At 34.4% G+C, this 27,229-nt stretch overlaps 1 protein-coding gene and 1 long non-coding RNA gene across 3 annotated transcripts in view; both read right to left on the reverse strand.

The window, feature by feature from the left end:
• Positions 1–4,023: 4,023 nt before the first annotated feature.
• Positions 4,024–7,564, reverse strand: LOC136274843 (uncharacterized). The gene is made up of 4 exons (XR_010713268.1): positions 6,073–7,564; positions 5,717–5,856; positions 5,405–5,589; positions 4,024–5,299 (listed from the first exon to the last, which is right to left on the reverse strand). It is a non-coding gene; the product is annotated as an uncharacterized lncRNA (long non-coding RNA).
• A 161-nt stretch (positions 7,565–7,725) lies between these two features.
• LOC117692474 (uncharacterized) overlaps positions 7,726–27,229 on the reverse strand; it is a 47,148-nt gene continuing 27,644 nt past the window's right edge. For both annotated transcript variants that reach the window (XM_034480278.2, XM_034480277.2), the window contains 2 exons: positions 26,867–27,067; positions 7,726–13,848 (listed from right to left, as the gene is read on the reverse strand). In XM_034480278.2, coding sequence (XP_034336169.1) covers positions 13,630–13,848; positions 26,867–27,067 — 420 coding nt within the window. In that variant the 3' untranslated portion in view covers positions 7,726–13,629. The remainder of the gene's footprint in view (positions 13,849–26,866; positions 27,068–27,229) is intronic.

Here is a 27,229-nt window from a genome sequence, read left to right on the forward strand (position 1 = left end):
GCTGTGGTCTTCAACTCAACATTCAGGTATATTGACGACGTATTATCAATTAACAATTGTTATTTCCATACTTACGTCGACTCGATATATCCCAGTGAACTTGAAATAAAAGATACCACTGAGTCTGCGTCATCTGTTTCATATTAGGATATTTTACTGGAAATGGACATTGATGGTAACCTATCAACAAAACTTTATGATGAACGATATGACTTCAATTTTTCTATGGTCAACTTTCCTTACTTATGTAGCAATATACCTTCACCACCTGCATATGGTGTTTTGCCTCTCAGGTAATTCGATACGCAAGGGCATGCTCTTCGTATGAACAGTTTCTAAGGCGAGGGAAGCTACTGACGAACAAGTTGATAAAGTAGGACTATCAAAAGTCTCGTTTGAAGTCATCTTTTCGTAAGTTCTATGGTCGATACAACGGCTTTGTCAGCAGATACAATCTTACACTGGGTCGCTTGCTGACTGAAGTTTTTCATACGAATTGTTAGACTATAATTCATCACCTAATTGTCTACGGAAATTTCCGTTTTTTCCCCGATTACGACCAAAAGTACACGTCGGGTGTGACTGGTCAGCAGAGGAAGCTCACTCCTTCATGGCACCTGATCCTACCTCTATCTTTTTATAAGTCCGTATTGCTCTGCTTTGAATTTATATGTCGTTTTATGGATTTGTGAGATGGTTGACAGTTTGTTTTTGTCATTGTTTCATTAACGCATTTCATAGAGAGGTTTACTTTCAAATAAGACTGTTATCTAATGGGTAGACGCATCCCTATGATATTTTTCGATCTAGTTTAAGACAGATTCAAGTGCCCTTCTTAAGTCACTCACAGATCAAATTAATTATAAGCATAGATGTTTCAACGGAAGTATGTTGAACAAACGTGAAATTATAAACATTCAAAGATGTGACTGTTGACTTGATAATTAACTCTTGAAAAATGTTTTGCATTGCTTGGGACTTCGAATTCTTATCGAATACACTAATATTTATCGAGCATTTGTACAGTTTAAAATATGAGATAAGGCAACGTATGTCCCCAAGCCCATTGTGTACATTCCTGTAAATAAAATATTGTTCTAAAAGTATAAAATAAATTTTATACTAGATATAACTACATCATCATATTTTCACAGTAGTAGTGGTATACAAATAATAGATGCCCCTGAAAAAATTAGACCCCTGGATAGCCCCCGGGATATTATTAATTTGTTATAATAATATTTTTATGTGTAAAAGAACGAGAAAATGAAAATGTGCTATAAGTAGGGAAACTTATCTCGAAAACTAGATGAACACAACATCATATATTCACAGTGTTAATGGTATACAGCTTGCGGGTGATTCTGAAAACCTCAGTTCCCATTAAAGGAGTCCTCGATGTTTCCGAGCTTGATCTGTAAAATCTCATAAAATTGAATAGTGGTCTAAATGTAGAGGCTCTAGTCTAAAATACTAGATATGACCATACATGTATCACAATATTTTCACAATGGTAGTGGTATACCACTAGTAGATGACCCTAAATATTTCAGGTCCTAAGGAAGAGGACCTCGATGTTTCCGATCTTTTTGTATAAAATCCAATTATAATGAATTTTGTTTTATGAGTACTAGTATGAGTCTGAATTTAAAAAAAATAGAGATTACCGCACAACCAAATATTCAAAGTGGTAGTACTAAGCCACTGGTAGATGACCCTAACAAAAGACCTATGGGCCACACCGCTCACCAGAAATAGAGTTACCATTTCTTTGTTTAATTCTATAGCACTATTTTTTTCACAGTGGTAGAGATATACAACAAGTAGATGATCCTGAAAATACCAGACCCAGGACTTCCCTTATATATTCTCGAGCCCAATGTGTAGAATAAAGAGAAAATAAAAAATGTTCTAAACGTAGTGAATCAAATCTTAAAAACTTGATGAGTACATCATCATATTTTCACAGTGGTAGTGGTATAGAACTAGTAGATAATCCTGAAAATTTCAAAACCCATGGAAGGGGTCCTTGATGTTTCCGAGCTTGATCGGTAAAATCCCAAACTGCGCTAAAAAAAAACGACTGCTCACAAAATAAGTCAAATCAAAAGCAAATATATTTCAACGGAAGTATGCTGTATGCTGAATAAAAGCTCATATTTTAAATATTTGATGATGTGACTGCTGACTTGATAACCAGCTCTAAAAAGATGTTTTGCAATGTTTTGGACTACATATTCCTCTGACAAACACTGATATCTATCAAACAATTTTGGAGATAATAATATGAAAAAATAATAGTTAGAACCTGAGGGCAGAGAAATTATAGCTCGAACTGTTATAACGTCTGTGTTTGTAAAAATTGTCGTTACTGATTTAGTCTATTTGTGGAAATTCATTATTGCACCAAAGAATATGAATATAATTGAAAGAACATGTTAGCTGACAGCAGGATAAAACTGAGTGGACACTTCGTATCCAGGTAGTTCGAACCTGGGAAGAGTCATCATCATCAAACAGTTACTACTTCCGAGTCCCTAATATTTTGTTGATACTGGTTGATTTTATATCTTGAAATTATACAATTGAACCAATGATTATGAATATAATTGAAAAACATGTCATCTGCTTGTAATCTAAAATTGATGCGCCACGTTTTTAACAAGATTTGATACCAGGTTGTAAAGTGGGATTTTTCATTGTCTTGCAGGCGTCTGAAGTAGATAGAATCCCGGACTTGAAAGCTGTTTTACTTGTGAAGGCCTTTTTGCTATGAAAATTCTACAGGCAAACAAATTTTCAACACAGTAGCGCCTTAATGATTTATTTTTTTGTTGATTCAATGAACAACCGTCCAGCATGGATTATGTAGCTAAAACCAGATCAGAAGTTTTAATGTGTTCCCTTTACAGATTCAATAGCATTAACGGGCAAAAAATGCGCGAGAGCAGGAACACTTATTAGACGCATTTCATACAGACCCGTACTTTCAAAAAAGACTGTTATCCAATGGCCAAGCAAACCCCATATATATTATTCCATCTAGGTAAAGTCAGTTCCGGTGGCTTTTTAAGGGGATGGATCCTGATATTAAAAGTCTCTAACTTTTCACAATTCAAGTTTTATTATCTTTATATAATAGTTTACTGTAAATTCATGATGTTTTGAGACGATGTATATGCGTTAGATTTTGAATGACAATGCTTCAAAGAGAACAGTGGTTCATATTATGTTATTTCTTAGTTCCTACAGCATGATAGGCAACCTCTTTTTTTCAAAGGATAAAAAATAATTAGAACAATAAAATATTTAAATGACATCATAAATATTGTATCACAAAACGGCATTGGTTGATAAATCCTGCTGTTTGATAAGTTTCCACTCTAAAACAAAAAAAATTAATAAAACATAGTAACCCTCCCTTATATTTTAATTTCACAAATTTTAGTGTATTGTCTTCCCACAACATCTTCGCTAGCCAAGGGTTTTCGGTCCACTTTGCTCCCCATGGGGATCGAAGTGGACCGAAAACCCTTGGCTGGCGAAGATGTTCCCACAAATGTTTATTTAAAAATAAAATTTGGTGTTATGACTATTTTTTATTTTTAAATAAACATTTGTGGGAAGACAGTATTATTGTACCGAGAAATTTTTTTATAAAAAGTCTCTAACTTTTTAAGATATACTGCACATAGAGAGGTCACTCCTAACTCTATAAAATGAGAAAAAGAAAATGTGGGTCATTTAAAAAAGATAATCCAAATTTTCTCTGTTTAACTCGAACTTTCTCTGACTTTTTTCCTTTCAAGTAAGAAAGAGCCTGAAAAAGTTATTTTTCTCAGAATTCATTTGGTTTTGCATAAAATGAACAATAGCCACAATGATATTTATCCAAAAAAATTAAAAACGCAAAATTTTGTAATAAATTATACTGTTTTCCACGAAGCTAACTTGAATTTCCTCCGTTCCACATAAGTGTTGAATTTTCTAAATAAATTAACCAAACATTTTTCTTTTCAGCATTTGACATGACAGTTTATTCAAATTCTAACAGCAGTAATACTATGCATACATCATACATTACATTATCATACTGTCATATAATTTCAATGCATCATAGCAACAAAATGTTCTAGCTTCTCTGTATATTGAAGGATTTAATCACATCATTGATAACAAAGAGATTGAATTTAACAAAATTCAAAATACACACATGTAAAAAAAATATACTCTAAGTCAAAATCGATCATTAAGCCCAAATAAACATGTGAATAAAATATCAAATGCAAAATATATATACAATTGGGAGAGAAATCCATCTAAAATTGAAGCTTTTTAATATCATAAACAAAATGTAGATTTCATTGCTCTTGGTTCAATATTTTTGTAACAATAAACTTGATCACGCCATACTGTAACATTAGAAATCATCTTTGACAAAAAAAATAATAAATAACGTACAAAGCTAGATTATTTATGCATTACATTTTGTTTAACTTTCCCTCAAGGAAGCAAAATATTCAACAATTTTGCCTGTGACCTTTCTTGACTTGGCTACTCGGACAGACTTTCCACACTGTTCACTAAACAAAGAATAAATTCCCTCAACAGGGTCTCTAGAGTAAGCAAGTTCAAGATGTTTCAACTGTAATCCACTACCTGCAATTTTTTTTGCAATTGGACAACTTATTATTTTCTGACCAAATAAAGGCTGTAAAGATGGCAAGTTGGATTGCACAACATTTGAATATCTGTAAAAGTCTACAGCACTTACAGAAGTTAACGATGCTGTCCTGGCATTTACATATTCTAAACCAATATTCAGAAAGTTTATCAAGGACTGGAGAGAAAGGACGTCACTTATAGCATCATGGGCATCATAATCTATACCTGCAAGATTTTTACATTAATATTCTTGTCTGTATGATGAAAGACCCGGTCTCTCAATTCTGAAAAACTTCAAGGTGTCTAAAAACCCATCAACAATATTGGTAAAAGATTCCAACTTTTTACATTTATCTAATGCATACATAAGAATGGGAGAATCAAGACTCCACATTGTGTCCAACTAGAATTATTTTCTTCTGAAAGGTTTGGCAGAAATCTAAAAGCATATCAACTGCAGTTGATATAGACTTTGAATCGACTCTTTTGCCATGATGGTACATGATTCCATTTCTAACAGAGATGCCAGTGACACTCGCAGACTGAGAGCTAATGGCAATTCTTGAAAAAACATAACAACTGAAATGTAACTCTCCAGCTGCAGCAGCTATTTGGGTAATATGGGAAGTCCTTGCTGTAAAAGATTAAATTAACATTTTTAATTGTCACAACTGTGCCATATTCTAGAGTGGACTCATTAAGAAATAGACATGGATGTACTTGTTATTATAAAACATACCTAATCCAGTTGTTTCCAAATCAAAGTAAACTGGAACTTGTTCTGATGAAATATTTACTAGCACTCTGACTGGAGAGGGACAGGGAGGAGGAATAAATGTAAGATCTGCTTCCTCTCCACACACATCAACCTCTGGGGAATATGTCTTTCCCTCTCTGGTTTCCTGACAAGAGCTCTTCTGCAACCTTTGTATAGAGAGTACTTTTCATAGGTTTCATTCAATATATAATCAGACTTATCTGTATTAAATGATTTCACGTGTACAGATAAACTATATCAGAAAACCACTTGGGCAAAAAATAATCAAAATACCTTTTAGATTTTAGTTCTAGTCTTTTCCTCTTGACAACTCTTGTTGTGTTCAATGCTTTTTTCTTCCTATGTTGAAGATCTCTCAAGACTGCCAACCGTTGGGTGTAGGAACCTGGGGATAAACCTATTCTGGCATTTACCTGAAAATAGTATTTAAAAATAGCTTACAGTACAAAAATTACATGAGTTATAGATGTAATGACAACAAATTGGGTTGGTGTGATCTATCTATCTATCTATCTATTTATCTATCTATCTATCTATCTATCTACATGTACCGGTATGTATCTATCTATCTATCTATCTATCTATCTATCTATCTCTCTATCATGGTATCTATCTATATATCTATGTACCTTGGAAACATAAGTGTGACCGATATTTTTCTGGGCTACAGCGGCTGAAACTCTATAGTTGAGACTGGCAGATCCACTAAAAATGGAACCTTTTAGGAGCTTTAGATGCTATAGAGTTGTTAATGCTTTCATTGGCCTGTGTTGAACCTAGTTCAGCTATCTTCTTCGAATTGCTTTTGTACTTCTTGAAGATATCAGCAAGAGCTTCCTGTAGATTTTTGTCTGTTAGGCATTGGCCAAATGGAAGATGTTTGTACTGCTTATGGGGATCTTCTTTATGTGTACACCAGTCCGAACAAGAAGAATGGTCTCCGAACGGATGTTTCCACATTGCATCCAAACCAACTTCAACTCCAGCAGGATTGTGTTTGTTCTGAGCAACCATATATGCCCAACATTTTTGAATGTACCTGTAAATTTGCAAATAGTAGTTTAAATGTACAGTGAGGCCATATTTTTGACATCACAAAATTCATTTTTACATGATGATATCATTTGTTGAGCCCTTTTGGCTTCAGAGGATTTGTTTACATGACCAACCAAGTTCATATCCAAGTTAACTTTTTAAAGAGCTATGTGCGAGGTATAGTGTTTTAATTTAAAAGTTATGAATAGAGCTTTAGAAATTTGCTAAAACATAGGTTAATATATATCTAACTTAGGTTAATAAAGATAAATTGTCTAATTGAAGTCAAAATAGAAATATGATATGTAAATATATAAGCTAATTTCACAAAAATTACCTATTTTAGCCAAAAACGGTGGCTTTCCTATCAATTTTTTGAAAAGAAAACACCGAACGCATGCTTGCTCCATCAACATTTTTTTACATGATATACAAAATAATATTAACAATAATATATGTAAAAATGGTTTTTGAACAACTTTGCGCTCTATACCTCCTACTCTTGAATATGATTAAAAAAATGTTGAAATTTCCATGCTTTTGAGAAAACGTGGGAAATGACCCATTCACCTGACGTCAAAGAAGCACAAAGAATAATCGATGTTGTAAAAATGTTCAGATTTCTATATTTACATTTGCAAATATGCTTCCTTATATGAACCTTCAGAATAGCGAAAACGTTCAATTCTGTATAAATGTTTTCGTGATGTCACAATGATAACCTCACCCGCTTAACGCATAACAATTGTAAACGTAAAAACAACATTATATTAATGTTCCTGAATGGTTGGCTATTCTCAAAGGTAAATATAAGTAATAATCAGCAATTAATGTTAAAAAGTTCACCCTGATATGAACTTAGTTGGTACATGATCAAATCTTCTGAGAAGCCCTGACCAACCAAGTTCATATCCCAGTGAACTTTTTAAAATGCTGTTTATTTCTTAAGTAACTAGCATATTTAGTTTTGTGTTTTATCAAAATTTCTTTATGATATGATGTTTTTTCAAATTTTTAAAATACGGGGGCAGATCGCATGCAGCTAGAAAGAAGACCTTATTGCATATAGTTCTTTGAGGGAGAAAATTGTATATAATATAAAGACTAGTTACTCTTACATGTATGAATGTAATTATTGTCTAGAAGTTGGAGTCATAGGCATACTAGCCCCCCCCCTGGATTAGGAATTTCATGATTCGGGAAAAAAAAAATTTGTAGGTAAGAATATTTTTTTGGAACTATAGGTATATAGGTTTTTTTCAATATTACTGAGGATTAGTCTAGCCCCTCCACTTCCATTTTTCTTCCGACGCCAGTGGCAGGTACAACTTTATAATAAGATATTTTTTCTTCGACATGTTTTCACATGGTGGCATCTTGTTCTCTTCGTGCATTTGAGTCTATAAAAATGCGCCAATCAGAATCTTTGCGAATCTCAATTGGAATATACACCATCGTTAGATAGTGTCATCACTCAATGCAATGCTTCATCGACCGTAGCATTTACTTTCATGCTAGATTTGCGTGTTTATCAAGATCAAAAATGGATGCTACTTTACAGGATGACAAAAATAATGATGATGCATTGCATACTTTTTTTTTAAACAAACTAAAAATAAAGATGACAGATTAAAACTTTAAAAATTTATTACGGATTTATTACACATGTAAGATAGAATGGATAAAAATATTATATTACATTGCAAAAAAATTGACATCAACAAAAGTCAGGGCAATTTATTGATAATAATTTCCTCTAAACATAGGTTATTACAGATTACAATTTTTTAAGCTCACCGAGACGAAGCATCAACTTTATGAGGCATCACCTTTATGAGACTACTGTTATCATATGTAACATATAACTTTTTACAATATAACATATGATATCATATTGTATCATATTAAACAATAGTGTATCATATCATAAAATACTATAACATAGGAATCATGTTTTATCATTTAACAACATACACATCTATCTTTCAAGCAGGTTTGAGTGAGGTAGGAGATTTTTTTAGCATCCTTGATAATGGAGATCAGGCTCTGCATCTAAAGCTACCTCTGTATTTCATTTATAATATAGTTTAATCAACTATGCAAGCTATTATATATCTATAAAACATGTGACCTGTTCCAAAAAACTAAACCTCGTCCAGCATCCAAACCTATAACTAAGATTCAGCATTCAAGCCTGTATGGTTTATCAGTATCATAAGACGCATCATCCATGCAAGTTTGGTGAAGTTAGGACAAGTTATAACTAAGATATCATCATCAGAGGGCACCTGTTTCAAAAACTTTAACCAGCAATTAAAACCTTAACCTCCTCCAGCATCCTAAACCTAGCCTCAGATTCAGCACCAATGCCTGTCAGGTGCATCAGTATCATTAGACACACAATCCATTCAAGTTTGGTGAAGTTAGGACCTGTAATAACTAAGATATATTTTTTAGCATCTTTAATAATGGAGATCAAGCTCTGCATCTAAAGCTACCTCTGCGATTCATTCATATTATAGTTTAATTAACAATGCAAGTTTGAAAAAATACTATTATCTATTAAACATATGACCTATTCAAAAAAACTTAACCTTATCCAGCATCCGAAACCTATGGCTCAGATTCAGCATTCAAGCCTGTCAGGTGCATCAATATCATAAGACACATCATCCATGTAAGTTTGGTGAAGTTAGGACCAGTAGTAACAAAGATATCATCATCAGAGGGCACCTGCAACAAAAACTTTAACCTGCTCCAAAAACCTTAACCTACACAGCATCCGAAACCTAAAGCTCAGATTCAGCATTCAAACCTGTCTGCTGCATCAGTATCATCAGACACACCATCCATGCAAGTTTGGTGAAGTAAGGACCAGCAGTAACTTAGATATCGCTATCAAAGGGCACCTGCAACAATACTTTAACCTGCTCCAAAAACCTTAACCTCTTCCAGCATCTGAAATTTAGAATCCAGATTCAGCATCCAAGTCTTTCAAATCCATAAGTAGGTCCAGATGCATCATCCATGCAAGTTTGGTGAAGATAGGACAAGTAATAGCATAGATACAGGACATGCAACAAAAACTTTAACCAGGTCTAGCATAAGCTCCCCTTGACTTCGTCTCGGTGAGCTAAAAAGGTACATGTAGGCACATCATTTCAATAAAATAATTCAAATAAATATATACAATTGAAAATGCAGTTGCCCTATCAATGCTGTAATTCTTTTTTTTTTTTTTTTTTTTTTTACAAATTCATTTGTTCAGATGAAAATATATATTGGTTATAAAAATATGGTATGTCATAAAAACTTAAAGAACATTTTGAACACATTTTGGGGGTGTTTTCATTTCTTTAAAGTGTATAAGCATTTGGTCTTTTATTACCATGCCAATCTTAATAATAGTTGGTAAACAAGAGCTGGGTCAAAGATAAAACAAGTTTTTAGTCTATATAAGATCATCCTTTGTGCATTACATTCATGAGACACACTTTAAAACTATATGTAATAACCATCTGCTGGCATAGTGTTTCCTATAATATATGATACCATTTTCTCTTTGATAAATATTGATTTGTTTTGTTTAACTAAAAGATAACATTTAAAGTTTTTGACAAGTTGAGAATTGATTATAAAAACACAACAAATATAGAGAAAGTGCTTCAAATTTTTATCAATGACAATGTAAAAAAATCAATGAGTAAGATCCACAAAACAACCACTGCAACTATCCTGTTGTTTTTTGCTTAATTCTAATAAATGTAACTGGAAACTATTAGTAGTGACTCGATAAAACAGGAAATAGAAAATTTCTGTTCTCTTGTCACCTTTGTGTCAAAAAAAAAATTATTTCAAGAAAAAGCGTTTATCCTTAACCTTTATTGTAGAAAAAAATTGAATGATTTTACTTTTAATTGAATCACAATTTAAAAGTCTTGGTTTAATTTTAACAAATATTAAATGGTATCAGATATTCTGGGACACCCTCTATTTTCTATATGTCTACAACAGTAACTGAACAAAAGTTATTGTTCACATAAAACAAGACTGCCTCCATTAATATTAAAAAAAAAACAATCACATTTAATTGAACTATACATGTTCAAACTTGCATAAATTTTAAAAAATGTTGACAAAATATACACATATAACACATTGCATTGAAGATTCTTTTGTATAAACACGTTAATTTCAGTGATAATTTTATTTTGGGCTTTCTATTGAATATTAATTTACATGATTATATGCCAATTTCTTGTCAAAATTGTGGTAATTTTCTGATACACACCTTTTACTGACAGGGAAGCATGCTAAAATGCATTTTTGTGTGTGCATTTTCTTTATGTTGGGTAAAACAATGACTTGCTGGATTGATATTACTTTTCTCCTGACATAAAAAACATTTATCTTATTGCAATCAAAGTAAACTGCAATGGTAAAAAGTTAATACATATTGATGATAGCTGTACACTGAAATGCTTTGAACTGTGAAGAAGTCAACGGCTGATACTAGTAATTTAGTTAAAAGACACAGACTGAAAACACAAAACACTTTTTCAATATTTATCTTTAAATTATCCTGCACAAGGATCTCTCTCTCTCTCTCTCTCTCTCTCTCTCTCTCTCTCTTTCTCTCTCTCTCTCCTCTCTCTCTCTCTCTCAAAGTACATTCAAAATAATATATATTTTTTCTTTACCTCAACCAAAAAACTTTATTTACAATTTAAATGGCTATTATTGTGATATTTACATTCTATAATACAGCCCAGATGATTTATATTTATCACCATCATTTTTTCCATTAATTTATATCTATACAAAGTATTGTAAGAATCTTTCCTTATCCTTATTTTTCTGTAACAATTGAGTCTACCATACCACACAAAGTATGTATAACAAAAGACGCTGGTGCCATATTGCTCACCTGAACAATGGCCATAGCTTGAAAATACCAAAAAACAATCTTGTCAATTTGTGTTCATAGATTCTTAGATTTATTCTGTTTAACATTGAACTCCTTTTCTGCTCTGTGTTGTCTCTCTGGTTGTTGTTTCAACAATTTTGTTAGAATCAATACTAAATCCACTAACTTATAAAGTTAATAATATTGCAAATAGTTGCATTGCAAAAAAAATAAGAAAAACAAGAGGCCCATGGGCCACATCGCTCACCTGAGCAACAATAGGCATGATAAAATCAGATTCATGGAGTCATAATACAAAATATCTGGACAATGTGGTAGATCCTATACCAAAAAATATGTTTCCCCCTGGATATTCTTATATTTATAATCAAGTTCCTTTTCTAACATGATCATTTTCAGTCATATCTCATTCAGCATTGCAGTTCTCAAAAGGCTCTTAACAATTGTTTATATACAAGATATAAACCTACATCAAACTATGAACGTCTTGTGAGGCCCAATAATCTTCCAGGGGCTAAGGTTTAAACAATTTTAATGAATCAGCAATATTCAAAAATGCTTGCATATAAGTAAAAGTATATATAATAACATTTCAGTTTTTGTGAATAATTAAAATGTTTTCCTTTGTACAGCTGAATCCCCAATGTGGCAGTACGGCACATCTTATAAAAAAAACGGACTTAAAAAAAATTTTCCGATCGGGTTTGGTATTTTTGCACTACTCATGAATGTATAAACTTTCAGAAAATTACGAAATTCTCCATGAAACAAATCTAATTATTTCATTAAAATTAATAATTAAGTATAACCTATGACATATTTACATCGCAACATGTTACAGGGTTCAGCTTTCTATACTATTACGCATGCGTATTTAGAGTAAAGAAAACACATAGAGGGCTCACAAAGATTCTCCTGAACATGTTTGTTGATAAAAATATGTCTTTTCTTCTTCTCCCAGGTAATTATTGTTCAAAGTTTTTAAAATATAACCACAATTATTATTTTGTAAGCATGTATTTTGCGTGTTTATCGTGGGAGTTGCTACAACCTAAATTCATTTTTGTAAATGAGGCCCCTTGTGGGGTTATTTGACATATTTATGTCTGTTCATTTTAAAATGAACCAAAATTGGTAAACCATTAATAAATTATCAACAAAGTGATGATGTGTTCCGTTTATAGAGTCCCTTTAACCTCGTATACCATGATGACCATGCATAGTCGGACAAAGATCTTGTAGTTTTCAGCACGTGTCAATTACTGTCAATCAGAGTCCACGTGGTACAAATAAACAATATAAGATTTTTCCGGTTTGTACGAGCCTTAAATTTCCGGAAGCTCATAATTACATTAATTAAGTATGTAAAAGGAATTTTTATGTATTTCAACTATTACAATCACCGTTATTTCTTATTTCCTAACGATACAATAGGTAAATCTGAAGTTATTCACACATGTGTTTTCAGCTGTACTGTCTCTTTAAACAAATTTGAACCTATACACTATCTGAAGTTGCTTTCACTAGAGTAACAGCTTTCCAGCCAAATTAAGATAATATAAATCTTGAGAAGAAGATTTTTAAAGATGTACTCTTTTTATTCCTATGAAAAAAGTTGACCCCCCCAATTGTGGCCCCATCCACCCCAGAGGGTCATGATTTTCACAACTTTGTATTTTCACTACCTGAAGATGCTTCCAAACAAGTTTCAGCTTTCCTGGCAAAATTGTTTCTGTAAAGAAGATTTTTAAAGATTTACTCTATATATTCCTATGTAAAAAGTCGATCCTCCCCATTGTAGATCCACCCTACCCCCAAGGGTCAAGATTTTCACAACTTTGAATTTTCACTACCTGTGGATGCTTCCATACAAGTTTCAGCTTTCCTGGCCAAATGGTTCTTGAGAAGAAGATTTTTAAAGATTAACTCTATATATACTCAAAAAAATTCAATAGGAGGATAAAGTTGCATCTACAGAGGGACAGACGAACAGGGTGAAACCAATATACCCCCCTATACTTTGTTTGCAGGGTATAACAAACTTAAGTCGCCTTAATCCAATAATACTTTGTGCCAATGCCAAATCTGATTGAAATTGGTTCAGTGATTCTTGAGTTAAATTTACAGACAGAAAACAGAGAAAACGTGATCAGAAAATCTTATTTGAGCTTTTAGTTCAGGTAAGCATGCTACCTCTTGGTTTCAGATAAATTCTAAAGTATGCTCATTTCATCTCTGTTTCAAACTTCCTCTGCATCATTTTGATATGAAGAAGAGACTGGATTAACTCAATTCTATCTTCCTTTTTAAGATAGTTCATAGCTTTGCTGTAGAAAAAGCTTGGTCTCTCTGATTCAGCATCATAATGTATAGAGCCTGTTCCATCTGCAAACTTGACCTTTTCTAATATCTTTTCATTTATATGGAGGGATGTTATCCTTACCTACAATAATTCCCAAAATGTATAAAAATTAGCAAAACTAACTTTTTAAGATACTTCACAACATATATATAAATTTAACTAATCAACATTCGTTTTACCTAATAATCAAAAGTCAAAGGATAAGATAGGATTAGTGCATTGATGAATAGGAAACATGCACCTGCAGCTTGTTAGAATAGATTCTAATGGGTAATGATAGGCAATATTTTCAAGTTTAGGCAAAATATTGCCAAACCATCGACATAATAGCTGTGAAATAATTGTTATTTGTGTAGAACCAAGTTCATATATTTTGTTGGTCATCCAAACTTTTTGATGTCTTCTATTTGTTTCAAATTCTATGATTACAGTTGATTCAAGTGCAACGTATTAACTGTAACAAAACATTCTAATTCTAGCAATATTTCTTTGTGTTGTTTCAAAATATTGGCCGGAAGACCTTATCATTACTCATAACGAGATTGTATCTAGTAGTTCAATGACAAAATATTGCTCAGTAAAGAGTTATAACAAAAAGACTTAAGACCCCTCTTGACCCCTGATTTGAGGGGCCAGCCCCTTTTTCTGGAAATAAAATAAAAGGTCTTATAAATATAAATATCTTTTAATATTAAAATTTTAATGCCAATTTTCAAGTTTGGGCAAGCTTTGAGGCCTTGAGCATTTTTTAAATTTTGCAACATGGAAAGATTCAGGGGATATACCTGGACAAAATGGTCCCAAAAAAAATCCAAAATGCAAAGAAACACAAACCAGAAGTGTTTTCATCACCTCACAAAGGCCCATGGGCCCCATCGCTCACCTGACAACAATATATCATATGTTGAGCATTGCAGTTCTCGAAAAGATAAACAATTTTTTACATACCGGATATAAACCTATATCAGACTCTGAACCCCTTGTGAGGCCCAAGAATTGTCCTGGGGCCAAAGTATACACAATTTTAAAGAATTTGCAAACTGTCAAAATGCTTGCATATAAGTAAAATCATATATAATAACATTTCAGTTTTTGTGAACGGTTAAAATGTTTTCATTTGTACAACTGGATCCCCAATATGGCCCCACCCTACTCCTCGAGATTTTGATTTTAACAAATTAGAATCTACACCATCTGAAGTTGCTTTCACTTTAGTTACAGCTTTCCTTGGCAAACCATTCTTTAGAAGGAGATTTTAAGATTTTTAAATATATTCCTATGTAAAAATTTGTCCACCGCCTCCCCTGTTGCGACCCCATCCTACCCCAAAGATCATTGGTTTCTGAGAAGAAAATTATTAAAGACTTTTCTGTACATATTCTTATGTAAAAAAAAAATTCCCCCTCCCCCCCCCTCCCCATTATGGCCCCACCCTACACCCACAGATCATGATTCTCACAACTTTGAATCTACACTACCTTAGGATGCTTCCACACAAGTTTCAGCTTTCCTGGCTGATATGTTTCTGACAAGAATTTTTTTAAAGATGTACTCTATATATTCCTATTTAAAAATATGACCCTCATTGTGACCCCGCTCTTCCCCCATTTTTACAACTTAAAATCTACACTACCTGAGAATGCTTCCACATAATTGTTAGCTTTCTTTGCCAAATTGTTCTTGAGAAGAAGATTTTTAAAGATTTACATGTACTCTATATACTCCTATGTAAATATTTGACACTCATTGTATCCTTTGTCATAAATTGACCCCAATTGTGACCCCACCCTACCCCTAGGGTTCATGATTTTCACAACTTGGAATATGCATTACCTGAGAATGCTTCCACAAAAAAAGTTTCAGATTTCCTGTCCGACTGTTTTTTTTAGAAAAATATTTTTTAAAGATTTAATCTATATATTCCTATGTAAAAATTTGACCCCCCCCCCCATCCTACCTCTGGGTGGGGGGGGGGGGGGGGGGGTGTCATGATTTTCGCATCTTTGGATATACACTACATGAGAATGCTTCCAGATAAGTTTCAGCTCTCCTGGCCAAATGGTTCTTGAGAATATTTTAATTTAATGATGATCTTTCAAGGATTACATGTTATTACTGTTTATCAAGGAGAAAATATAAATGCATGTGCTGATCAGGTGGGTTAGCAGTAGTTTGTGGTTGGAAATGTGAAAAGTTTACAAAGGGACAAACAGACAAATAGACATACAACAGACACAATGTGATCAGAAAAGCTCACTTGAACTTTCAGCTCAAGTGAACTTAAAAGTACTAGTAGGTTTTAGAGTAAAAGAGGGAATTTTTGGAAGTTGGTATAAATCCTGGCTGATTGGATTCTGAGAAAAAGATTATTTTGGCATTTTAAATATTTACTATATACATGTATATTCCTCTGTAAAAATTTAACCCCACATAGTGGGCCATCCTATCCCTAGTTGTAATGATTTTTCACAATTTGAATAAACACTACCTGAGGATGCTTCAACATAAGTTTCAGCTTTCCTTGCTAAATGGTTCTTGAGAAGATTTTTAAAAAATTCTCAAAAAATCTAAAAATTCCTAATTATCTCTCCTTGAAAAAAGGTGTGGTCCTTAATTTTCACAACTTTGAATTCCCTTTGCCTAAGGGTGCATCGGTGCATCACGATATTTTTTTTGACAATATTTGGATCGATACATTTATACAACGATAGCTTATAATCAAACTTTTTTTAATTTTCCAAAAATATATGAGCTTTATATATCGGCTATTTTTAGTCTGCGCGCCTATTATGAAAGTACAAAGATGGCGGAAAACCTCGTAAAGTTGTCAAAACTGTTAGGAAGCTAAATCTGGAGTGTGGACAACTTTTGGATTACTTGTTTATGAAAAAGTAGTGTATATGAGACTAAAGTAATTTGTAAATTGTGCAACGCTCATTTTAAATATATCAAAATAACTTTGGACTTGTGGTAATACAACGACAGATTGAATAAATTTTTAGCCAAATTATTCATGTTTTCATTTAGTTGCAATGTATCGTGATATGTATCGTATCGCATCTCATGTATCGTGATATGTACTGAATCGGCTAAGTACAGAATCGTCAAAGCCCTATTAATCATTGACATATGTATCTTTATGGAATAACATTTTAACCAAAAATAAGATCTTATGCAAGAGATATATAACTAAAATTTTGGTAGGGGTTCACTGTTAACTTTCAATTTAATTATTTAACCCCCCCCCCCCCTTTTTGAAAATGTACAATAAACATGTAATCATTTCGTTTGAAATGAAAACAATACATCAGGTATGGCCAGTAAAGAATGACTCAATGTTAGGTGGGCCAACTTATTGTCTAATAGCTTACAGGTAAAATTCTCAGATCATTTTGTTCAACAGTATGTCACACATGACTGCAACAAGGATTATGATGAATTAACCATGATGGTGTAATTCAAAAGGATTAACTAACTGCGGGGTAGCGCTGCTAAATATAGGATCTGTGTTGCCTGCACTGTAAAAGTTTTCAATTTCAGTAAACCTGACGTCATAATACTCTAAGAATGACGGTTTTTTAAAAATGCTCAAGGAGATATATTTTTTTACTGACTGTGTATGGAATATACATGCATATGGTCTTCACATGACTGCTGTTGGCCAATAATTTTCTTACAAACTAGCAGGAGGTAACATATTATATAATATGATATGATTAAGTTAACATTCAACATATTTTTTGCATGTACAATGTGTGGAAACAGATACAACACTAACACAGACAGGGTACTCGAAGGTTATATTACGAACTTCAATTGTGCCATCAAAAACATTGAACGCTGCCAAAGTGCAAATCCACAAGCGAAAAATCAAAGATCACGCTTGTGGCTGTTTCAGTGGCTCTACCATTAATTTGAACCAATGTTATAATACAGTAATTTGAGGTATAATTTTGATTTCAGACAAGGCAATACATTAAAAAATGTAAATATAAGCAGTAAATTGGAAATTTTTAAAAGATATATATAAGGTCAGTGTGCAAAAAAAATTAATAAAACGCAATTTCTTTCCTGACACAGTTGCAGTTAGGAGACTTTATCTTTCTAAAAATATGGTATCATATAATATGATATTGCATGAAATTATTGGATATTGTATATGATATATCTAAATCATTTGATACTATAATATGTTTTATGGTGCGACTGTTGGGGCATGCGTAGCATGTGATCAAATAATGAATTATGATAAATCAATAAAAAAAAAAGTAGCAACATAACGTAAACAAATTTGAATGCAAAATAAAATAAAACATACCAGGTCCTATTTTATTCAGTAAATTTTCATTATTCACAATTATAAAGATTTTTTATCTATTTATAAGTAGAATTTATCTCAGATATAATGTTGTTGATCAGAATAATAAACTCTTCTTTTCAGTAGACAAAAAGGAAAATGGAGTAGCTGTTTCCTATCTCTGAAGAAATGTCCCCATTCGTTAGCTCTGCAAGATTTTAAGAAGCTTTTGGTATTTTCATTTTTGCAGATTTATAATGACTAGTTAGAGAAATTTCCCCTTATTGTGACATCAAAGTTCACATTGGTCAAGTGTCACGGTCTCTATAAAAACTACCCTTAAAATAAAAACTACGCGAAATATACTATTTTATTTACTTAAAAAGCATGATGTTCCTGAAATAACACATTTTATCTATTTATTAAAAGTTTTACTTTGATTCTTGCGAGAAGGTGAGAGCGCCATTTTTTGGAATTGCATTGTTGGTAAAAATTTACAGATGCTGAAAAATCCTGTCGGATGTGTAAAAAATCCATTGTGACGTCACTCAGAATGTAACCAGATAGCCGTATATATATGAAATATAATATTATGATTGTATTCTGCTTTACGTTAATTAGTCATTAGCTTGTTGTGCACTCGAGACGAAATAAGTGTATAGTGAACAATGTTAAAGGTCATTGACCGAAAGGGACAACTGCGTAGTTAGAACTCGTGGTGTTAGCGGAATGACCAGGAAGAATAAAACTCTCGATGATGATTGGACTTTGGAAAGCGGTCAACGGATGCAAGACTCTTAATTGTAATTAACCTTTAACAATGGACTTCGTTATAAGTCACTTATGAACTGTGACCCGAAAGGATGTTCTTACAATTGATTATTTTATTTTACTGATTTATATACTTATGATTTGATTAATAATTAGGAGATGGATTTTGGATTGATAGCAGATTGATTATATATTGCTTTTATACCACTATACGATTACAGTGCTTAATAAATATCATAAAACTCCAACTGACTTATGATTTCAAAAGTCTAAAGAATAACAACAGAAGGATCACATAGACTTTTATGGTGCCAGTGACCAGGATAAAACGAAGTGCTAAAGAAAAACTGAACTGTTAAGGTAAGAACTTTTTCTCAATATCTCTGTTCACTATCTCAAAGTAAATAACTCTGATCAGCAACCTATATGGCAACTGGAAATGGTTATGATAGAAAAGAATTTAAAAATCAAATGGAACAATTGGAAAAACAATTTGCGGGGTTGGGTCAAAGTGAAGAAAAGGAAGGGCATGAAACAGGTCCAAAATTCTCAGAACAAGAACAGGTAAAACAAAACACTTTTGAAAAACAAACTGACACATATCATGATGCAAGGTTGTATGAAACTAATGAACCTCGACACCGAGTCCCAAATCAGGATGATGATAAAGATTTTTTCATTGGTCAGGTTAAAGCTATAACATCCGCGCTTTCAGTGCCCCTATCTTCTGTGATAACTCCTTTCGTAGGAGATGCTAGTAAATTCAAGCAGTGGATAAAGGAAATTGAAAAATATGGTTTATTGTCTGGGAAACAGGGTCATGAAATCCCCATGCTCGCGTATATTACGAGTAAAGGTTCGGTAGGGGACTTTATCAAAAGATATTTGGACGAAACAGACGCGTCGGAAGAAATGCCGTCGTGGAACGATTTAAAAGAATCCTTAAAAAACAGATTCGCGGAGATAACCGACTTACAACACGCGTTAGCAGTAATGCGCAGGACGCGGCAAAATTCAAACGAAAGTGTACAGTTATTCGCGGAACGGTTGTTGCAAATCGCGGAAGAAGCGTATAGTAAAGACAAATTAAAAGATCCCTTAGTCCAACAACAACTTGTAGACATATTCTGTGAACGTCTGACCTTTGACTATCTCAGGATGAAAATCCTTAGAGAAAACCCCAAAGACTTGGAGTCAGCAATTCAGGTAGCATTGCGCGAACAAAATTTAAGACAAAGACTAGCTATAAGGGGGTCAAGTATAACAAGTACTACGCCGAATGACAATAGACAGACTGTTTCAAGGTTTGACAGTACAACGCCTTTATTAAGTGAAAGATTGGTTAACTTGTCCTCGACAGACAATAGACAGGAAGAACCCATGGAGGTTGACCACACGAGGAACAAAGGGTGTTTTAAGTGTATGAAAATTGGTCATAGGGCCAGATTCTGTCCACTAAATAAACCCCAGGTTAGGCCCCGCCCTCAATTAAATAAACGACTTCATAATACTCAGTCTGTGCATTATGTTGAGCAAAGCCCCCGCCCACCGATTGAGTGTTGGAATTGTGGTAGAATAGGACATTTGCGTGCAGATTGCTGGAGCAAACGCAGGTTTTCAAGAACGCAGAAAAATAGAGGTAGGTCAGCTGATCGTCAAGGTCGATCACGTGATTTTAAAGACCAAAATGATAGGAGATCACCCAAAATCTGGACCCATCGCGCCACTTTTGATAAACAAAATCAGGAAAACTAAGATGTTCTTCCTTCGTTGGAGCCCGATGGAAGAACTTTCATAAAAGACCTACATTTGAAATTAATTTTACAAACAACCCCAGTAGCTGTTTATTTAAAATTGGTAAAAATAAATTCAGAGCGTTAGTAGATACTGGCGCGGCCGTATCCTTGATTAGTAAAAAAATGTATGATAATTTGTTCCCCCGCCCCAAGTTGTGTAAAAATGATATTCCTTGTCTTCAAGCTGCAAATGGTAATTCTTTAATCGCGCTAGGGTATGTAAATATTTCATTTAAGATTGCAGGGTTAACTTCAGACCATAAACTTTTTGTGACAAAGGGACTCAACCGAAACCTGATTCTCGGTCGTGATTGGCTCAAGAAAAACAATGTTCATTTATACTTTGATCTTGGACTCATGCGCATTGATGGCAGGGCTTATGCTGAATTAAAGGAGGATCTACACATTTCAACGATCGTAAGAACACCTAAGAAACTTATGGTGAAACCAAATACTGTGACTGTATTTTATGGAAAAGTGAACAATAATTTTCCCCTTGAAGATAAAGACTTAGTGGAAGTGAACAGTATAGACAATAATTGTATTATGGAGGACCCAGGACTATATTTAAAAGACTCAGTTTGTGTTGTCCGAAGAGACATGATCTTCGTTAATCAAACCAACAAAAGTTACAAAATCCCTAAAGGCTACATAGTAGGACGTGTCACTGCATTAAGACCAAAAGAAATTTCAGAAATCCAAACCCAACAGGACAATGAAGAAAAGATTGATGTGCCTGAAAGATTCGAACATTCCATCCAGAGACTTGTGAGGAAAAACCATGACTTATTTGCTAAAAAGGACAGCGACCTTGCAGTGACCGACACCGTCAAAATGAAGATAGAAACTGGAGACCATCACCCAATAAAGAACAGACCATATCGAGTACCCCTCAATAAAAGACAGATAATCGACAAGGCCATAAAGGAGATGATGAGCGCAAGGATAATTGAAAGATCACAGTCACCTTGGTCATTTCCTCTAGTAGTAGTAAAGAAGAAGGATGGATCAGACCGGATGTGCGTAGACTTTCGAAGTTTAAGCAAGATAGTGAGACCAGTATCATTCCCATTACCATTGATTGATGACATTCTTTGTTTGCTCGGTAAGGCCAGGTACTTTACTGCACTAGATTTAAAGAGTGGATATTGGCAGGTAAAATTAGAAGAAACAAGTAAAGAAAAAACAGCTTTTGCATGCCACAAGGGATTGTTTCAGTTTAATAGGATGCCATTTGGATTAAGTAATGCCCCAGCAGTCTTCCAAGAACTCATGAACATCGTTCTACAAGGACAAGAGGAGTTTGCTATCGCATACCTGGACGATATACTCATATTCTCAGAAACACCGGAAGATCACCTCCATCATATCCAGGAAGTGTTTGATCGTCTAAGGACGCATGGACTAAAACTGAAGTTAAAGAAGTGTAGCTTCTTCAAAGAGCAGACTGAATATCTTGGTTTTATTATCAATGAACATGGCGTCAAACCGGATCCGAAGAAAGTGGAAGCCATTAAGAAATTACCAGCCCCCACTACAGTTCGAGAAGTCCGTGGTTTTATAGGTATGTGCAGTTATTATAGAAGATTTATACCAAATTTCTCAAAAATTGCGGAGCCATTGATCGACTTAACCAGGAAGTATGCCAGATTCAAGTGGACATCATGCTGTCAAGAAGCGTTTGACTTCCTTAAAGAGAGTTTAACAGTAGTGCCTTTATTAGCTTATCCAGATACTAATAAGCCATACATCTTGTATACCGATGCCAGCGACAATTGTATAGGAGCTTGCCTCACCCAAAAGACTGACGAAGGAGAAGATAAACCGATATACTATCTATCACAAAAGCTAAGTAAAACCCAGGTGAAATGGTCAACAATAGAAAAGGAGGCATTTGCAATCCACTGTGCCCTCCAGAAGCTAGACCATTACCTTCACAGTGCTGAGTTTACTATTCGGACAGATCACAAACCGCTCAAATATATTTTAGAATCCCCTATGCAAAATAAAAAGATTCAATTATGGGCTTTGAGTATCGCTGGATATAACTGCAAGGTAGAGTACATAGAAGGAAGGTTCAATTGCTGTGCAGATCTTTTATCCAGGTTACCGTCCACTATCTCTGATGATGAAGCGGAAGAAAAATCTGAATGTGATGAACCGGATGTTAAAGACAATTTCTTTGAAGTAAACGTACTAAACTCAAATGCTTTCTCACCTAAGAGATTAGCCAGGTGCGAAGTTAAACAGCAGGACGAATTGCTCAAGCCTTTCATCGACTTACCGGAAGAAATAAACATAAAGGAAAGCCAACAAAATGATGAGCAGATCAAAAAGCTGAGAAATAGGTTGAGTAAAGGAAAAGCAACGGCGACCGAAGAAAAGAAGTTTCTTGAAATAGATGGCCTAATGTACTATCTTTCAGATGGAGATTCTGAAGGTCCGAGACTGCGCCTGTATATACCACGTGAGTTAGAACTTTTGGTAGTACAACAATACCATGATGGACTTGGACATATGGGAGTGGACAAAACGTATGATGTAATCAGACAAAAATATTATATGCCAAACTTATACAAGAGGTTATATTCTTATATAGAAGGATGCGTAATATGCCAAACAAGGAGCAATAAGAGAACTCAACCTCCACTTCAAGAGACAGACATACCACCTTTTCCAATGGCTAAGGTAGGACTCGATTTGTCAGGACCATATCCAACTTCAATGACAGGAAACAAGTATATAGTTTCTTTCATTGACATTTACTCTGGATGGCCGGAAGCCTTCCCCGTTCCGGACAAGTCAGCTGACAATATAGTGCACCTTATATTAGAAGAAATATACCCCAGATATGGCTGTCCTCTTCAAATTCTCACAGACAATGGAACAGAGAATGTAAATCAAAAGGTACAAGAAACCTTGAAAGAACTAAACATTAACCACATTACAACATCTTACTACAGTCCTCAAGGCAACGGCAAGGTAGAGAGATTCCACCGCACTCTTCATGACGTAATGGCTAAGAAGATAACAGACAATGCTCAAACATGGGATATTCATCTTAACCAAACATTGGCAGCTATTCGATTTCACCCGAATGAATCTTCAAAGTTTTCCCCATACTATCTGATGTACAATAGAGACGTTGTATTACCTCTTGATACTTTACTGAAACCTCGTCGAAGATATGCAGGAGAAGGTCAACATAAAATCGCCCTTCAAGAACAGCACAAGGCGTTTATGCTAGTACATCGAAATATGAAAGAAGCCAAGAAGAAACAGAAAGCCCAGGCTGATAAGAAGAGCAAAGATGAAGATTTCCAGGTAGGAGACCCTGGATCTGAGTCTATCTCAAGAACAACAGGAGACAAAACAAACTAGATAAAAAGTGGCTCCCCTATTACCGAATTATTGAACAGAAAGGACCAGTCAGTTTTGTGGTGAAGGATCAATTAACTGGATCTATCACCAAGTGCCATGCACGACAATTGAGATTGGCAGATATTTCGCACTGGCCCCTCTCACAAGATATTGAAGAAGGTGGAAGAACTCTGAGAAAAACCAATTATGTGGTACCACCTGAGGAGGAATCATCTTCGGAAGATGATGGCGAGTTGCAGCCAGAGCCATTAGAAAGAGCTATTCGGTTTAAACAACAAGAGAGAGAAAATTCTTCAGACGAAGAAGATATACCCTTAGCTGAACTTCAGAGACGCATAAGAGCTAAACAGGTCATGGATGGTCGACAGAGTAAGGACGAGCATGAACAGACTGTTGAGTCAGAATCGGATGAGAACCCTGAGTCAGAACAAAGCGAATATCATGAGCAAAATTATGAGGTACCTATAAATACCCCAGCTATACCCTTAGACGAGGATATGGAAATTGGTGAAATAAATTCTAAAGTAGGTCTAGGCTTCACCCGTAAACCAATTCCCAAACCGCGTAAACCAGTTCCTAAACCTCGTAAGAATATAGCTGTTAGTAAACAACAGCACATAGAAAATTGTTTTGCCATTATGGCAGAAGCGTTTAAAGCAATTGTATAATGTGTTGTTAATAAAAAAAAAAAAGTATGAGTAAACTTGCTTTGTAAATATCGCAGGATTATGAATACGTGCAATACTGTGACCCCTTTGACATTTTGACTGACAATGAAATATCGCGGACGTAACACGTTTGAAATATCGGAACCCGCGACTAAGCAAAAGAAACCGTGAAACCGAGTTGTTGTAAGAAACTTAAAAATTACTGGTAAAATAATAAAATGTTAGGATAAACATCTTAAATATGGGACAAGGATGATCTGGTTTTTATGGTTCATTATTACTTCCTCCTTACTATAATCGAGAAAGTCAATTTAAAATGTCTGACTCCTTTCAAAATTTTATTGATAGCATAAACACATACACACTTTGGGATCCCCTTAATATCAAATTTCCGGGGATGGGACACATTAAGATTCCCGATAAATTAAAGGATATCAAAGTTTTCCCTATGGACACACTAATGGCGGAATTGCCAGTAAACAATGAACTACAACCTATGGAATCATTACCTTGGGTGGGAAGTCTTTGGTTTTATGTATTTTTGATTTTGGCAATAATAATTGTATTCGGAATTTGTATCATCAAACGTAAAACTATCAAAAAGTTAGGATATAAGTGCCGTGGTTGCTGGTCAGGTTGTCGAAAAAGGGGTGGTGACGGGGATGAGGAAAGTTCTGGCAGAGACAATTTGTCTGGTGTTAATCCTGATCAACGAAATTCCCAAGAGACTATTGAAATGAACCCCATAGTAAAGGACACTACAACCCCAAAGAAACCTCGCCGTTATGGAAAACCACGACGATCAATTGCAGACGCTCACGCTATTGGACCAATCACTGAAGAATTAGCATACCAGTTGACCGGAGAGAATAGGAACTCCGATTATCCGAGGCCTGAACGCTATGGACCGGACCCGGACTTGGCACGCGAATACCTTGCAGAAAGGGCGTTGATGTCTAGGAAATAGAGGAACGCAGTCGATGTTCCGCGAGTAGCAAACTCGCCATCCGCGCAGGAAGTGCCGTTGGTGTGCTTATGAAAATTGTGTATTCAATATGTTAAAATTTGTGAAAATGTAAAATGTTTTTGAATGTTACCTGTGTGGAACTTTGGACATTGGACACTTCTGATTGCATTTAATTGCGATTATATTTGATTTTGATTATTTTGTATTGATTAATGTTGTTGTCAAAAGTATAAATGATTATTACTGACTTTTGCATGAACTGCTAAACAATTATATATTGTCATGAGTGAAGTATACATATTTGTTGACAGACTATTATTGTGTCTCAAGCCGGTATAGGAAATTGGTCACTTCATTCAACCTCTTAACATAGATGTTCTGACCGGTGTGTCACCAGGAAGTTCATCTGACCTAGAAGAGTTTGAAGGATAATTTCTCACACCGGGCACCTGGCGAAAGAAATCTCCCTCGGGGATATTTCTTTTGTTAGGGGGACGTATGTAACCAGATAGCCGTATATATATGAAATATAATATTATGATTGTATTCTGCTTTACGTTAATTAGTCATTAGCTTGTTGTGCACTCGAGACGAAATAAGTGTATAGTGAACAATGTTAAAGGTCATTGACCGAAAGGGACAACTGCGTAGTTAGAACTCGTGGTGTTAGCGGAATGACCAGGAAGAATAAAACTCTCGATGATGATTGGACTTTGGAAAGCGGTCAACGGATGCAAGACTCTTAATTGTAATTAACCTTTAACAATGGACTTCGTTATAAGTCACTTATGAACTGTGACCCGAAAGGATGTTCTTACAATTGATTATTTTATTTTACTGATTTATATACTTATGATTTGATTAATAATTAGGAGATGGATTTTGGATTGATAGCAGATTGTTTATATATTGCTTTTATACCACTATATGTTTGTTATTTACAAATGGCAGCACATGTCGTGCCAGTTGAGCTCGAGAAATGTTCCCACCAGCTGTGGAAAAAGTTCATCAGATCATTTAAACAATGACAACAAATACTTGGGTTGTTTTTTTTATCTTACCCAGTTTAATAGATAAATGGTTTAATATGCACAATTGAACAGATGGAGAGGGAAAAAAAAAAGAAAAAAAAAAAAGAAGCCGTCCTAACCGACCCTATTTTTTTTCAGCCTTAAAGCGGAAACAAACCTATTTTTTTGTTAGGCCTAATTGAACTTACATATGTCCTTTCAACTGTCATCCCTAGAATTGCCCTGGAAGTTGCTGATTCGTCCATGTGTACCAAAAGCTCCCCAACATGTTGTGCCAAAAGATGGTCAGGAATCTTACATGAAGCAGTTGAACTGGCCGATACTTTAGATCTGAGTTTCTTGCTTGGAGGAGAATCATCTGTCTCATCAACAGGTTGATTTTTCTTAACCTGTGAAAATCAGTATTATCATAAACTTTAGTGTTATAATAAAATTGCACCAATTGGTTTGTAACTAATACTGAGGAATAGATTTACAACAAAAAATTCACAATACTTCAAGATTGTAAAAAAAATCAAATGAACAACACAATGATGTAATTACTGTAGCAT

Source organism: Magallana gigas, chromosome 4 (genome assembly GCF_963853765.1).
Source record: "Magallana gigas chromosome 4, xbMagGiga1.1, whole genome shotgun sequence".
Classification (NCBI taxonomy): Eukaryota; Metazoa; Mollusca; class Bivalvia; order Ostreida; family Ostreidae; genus Magallana; species Magallana gigas.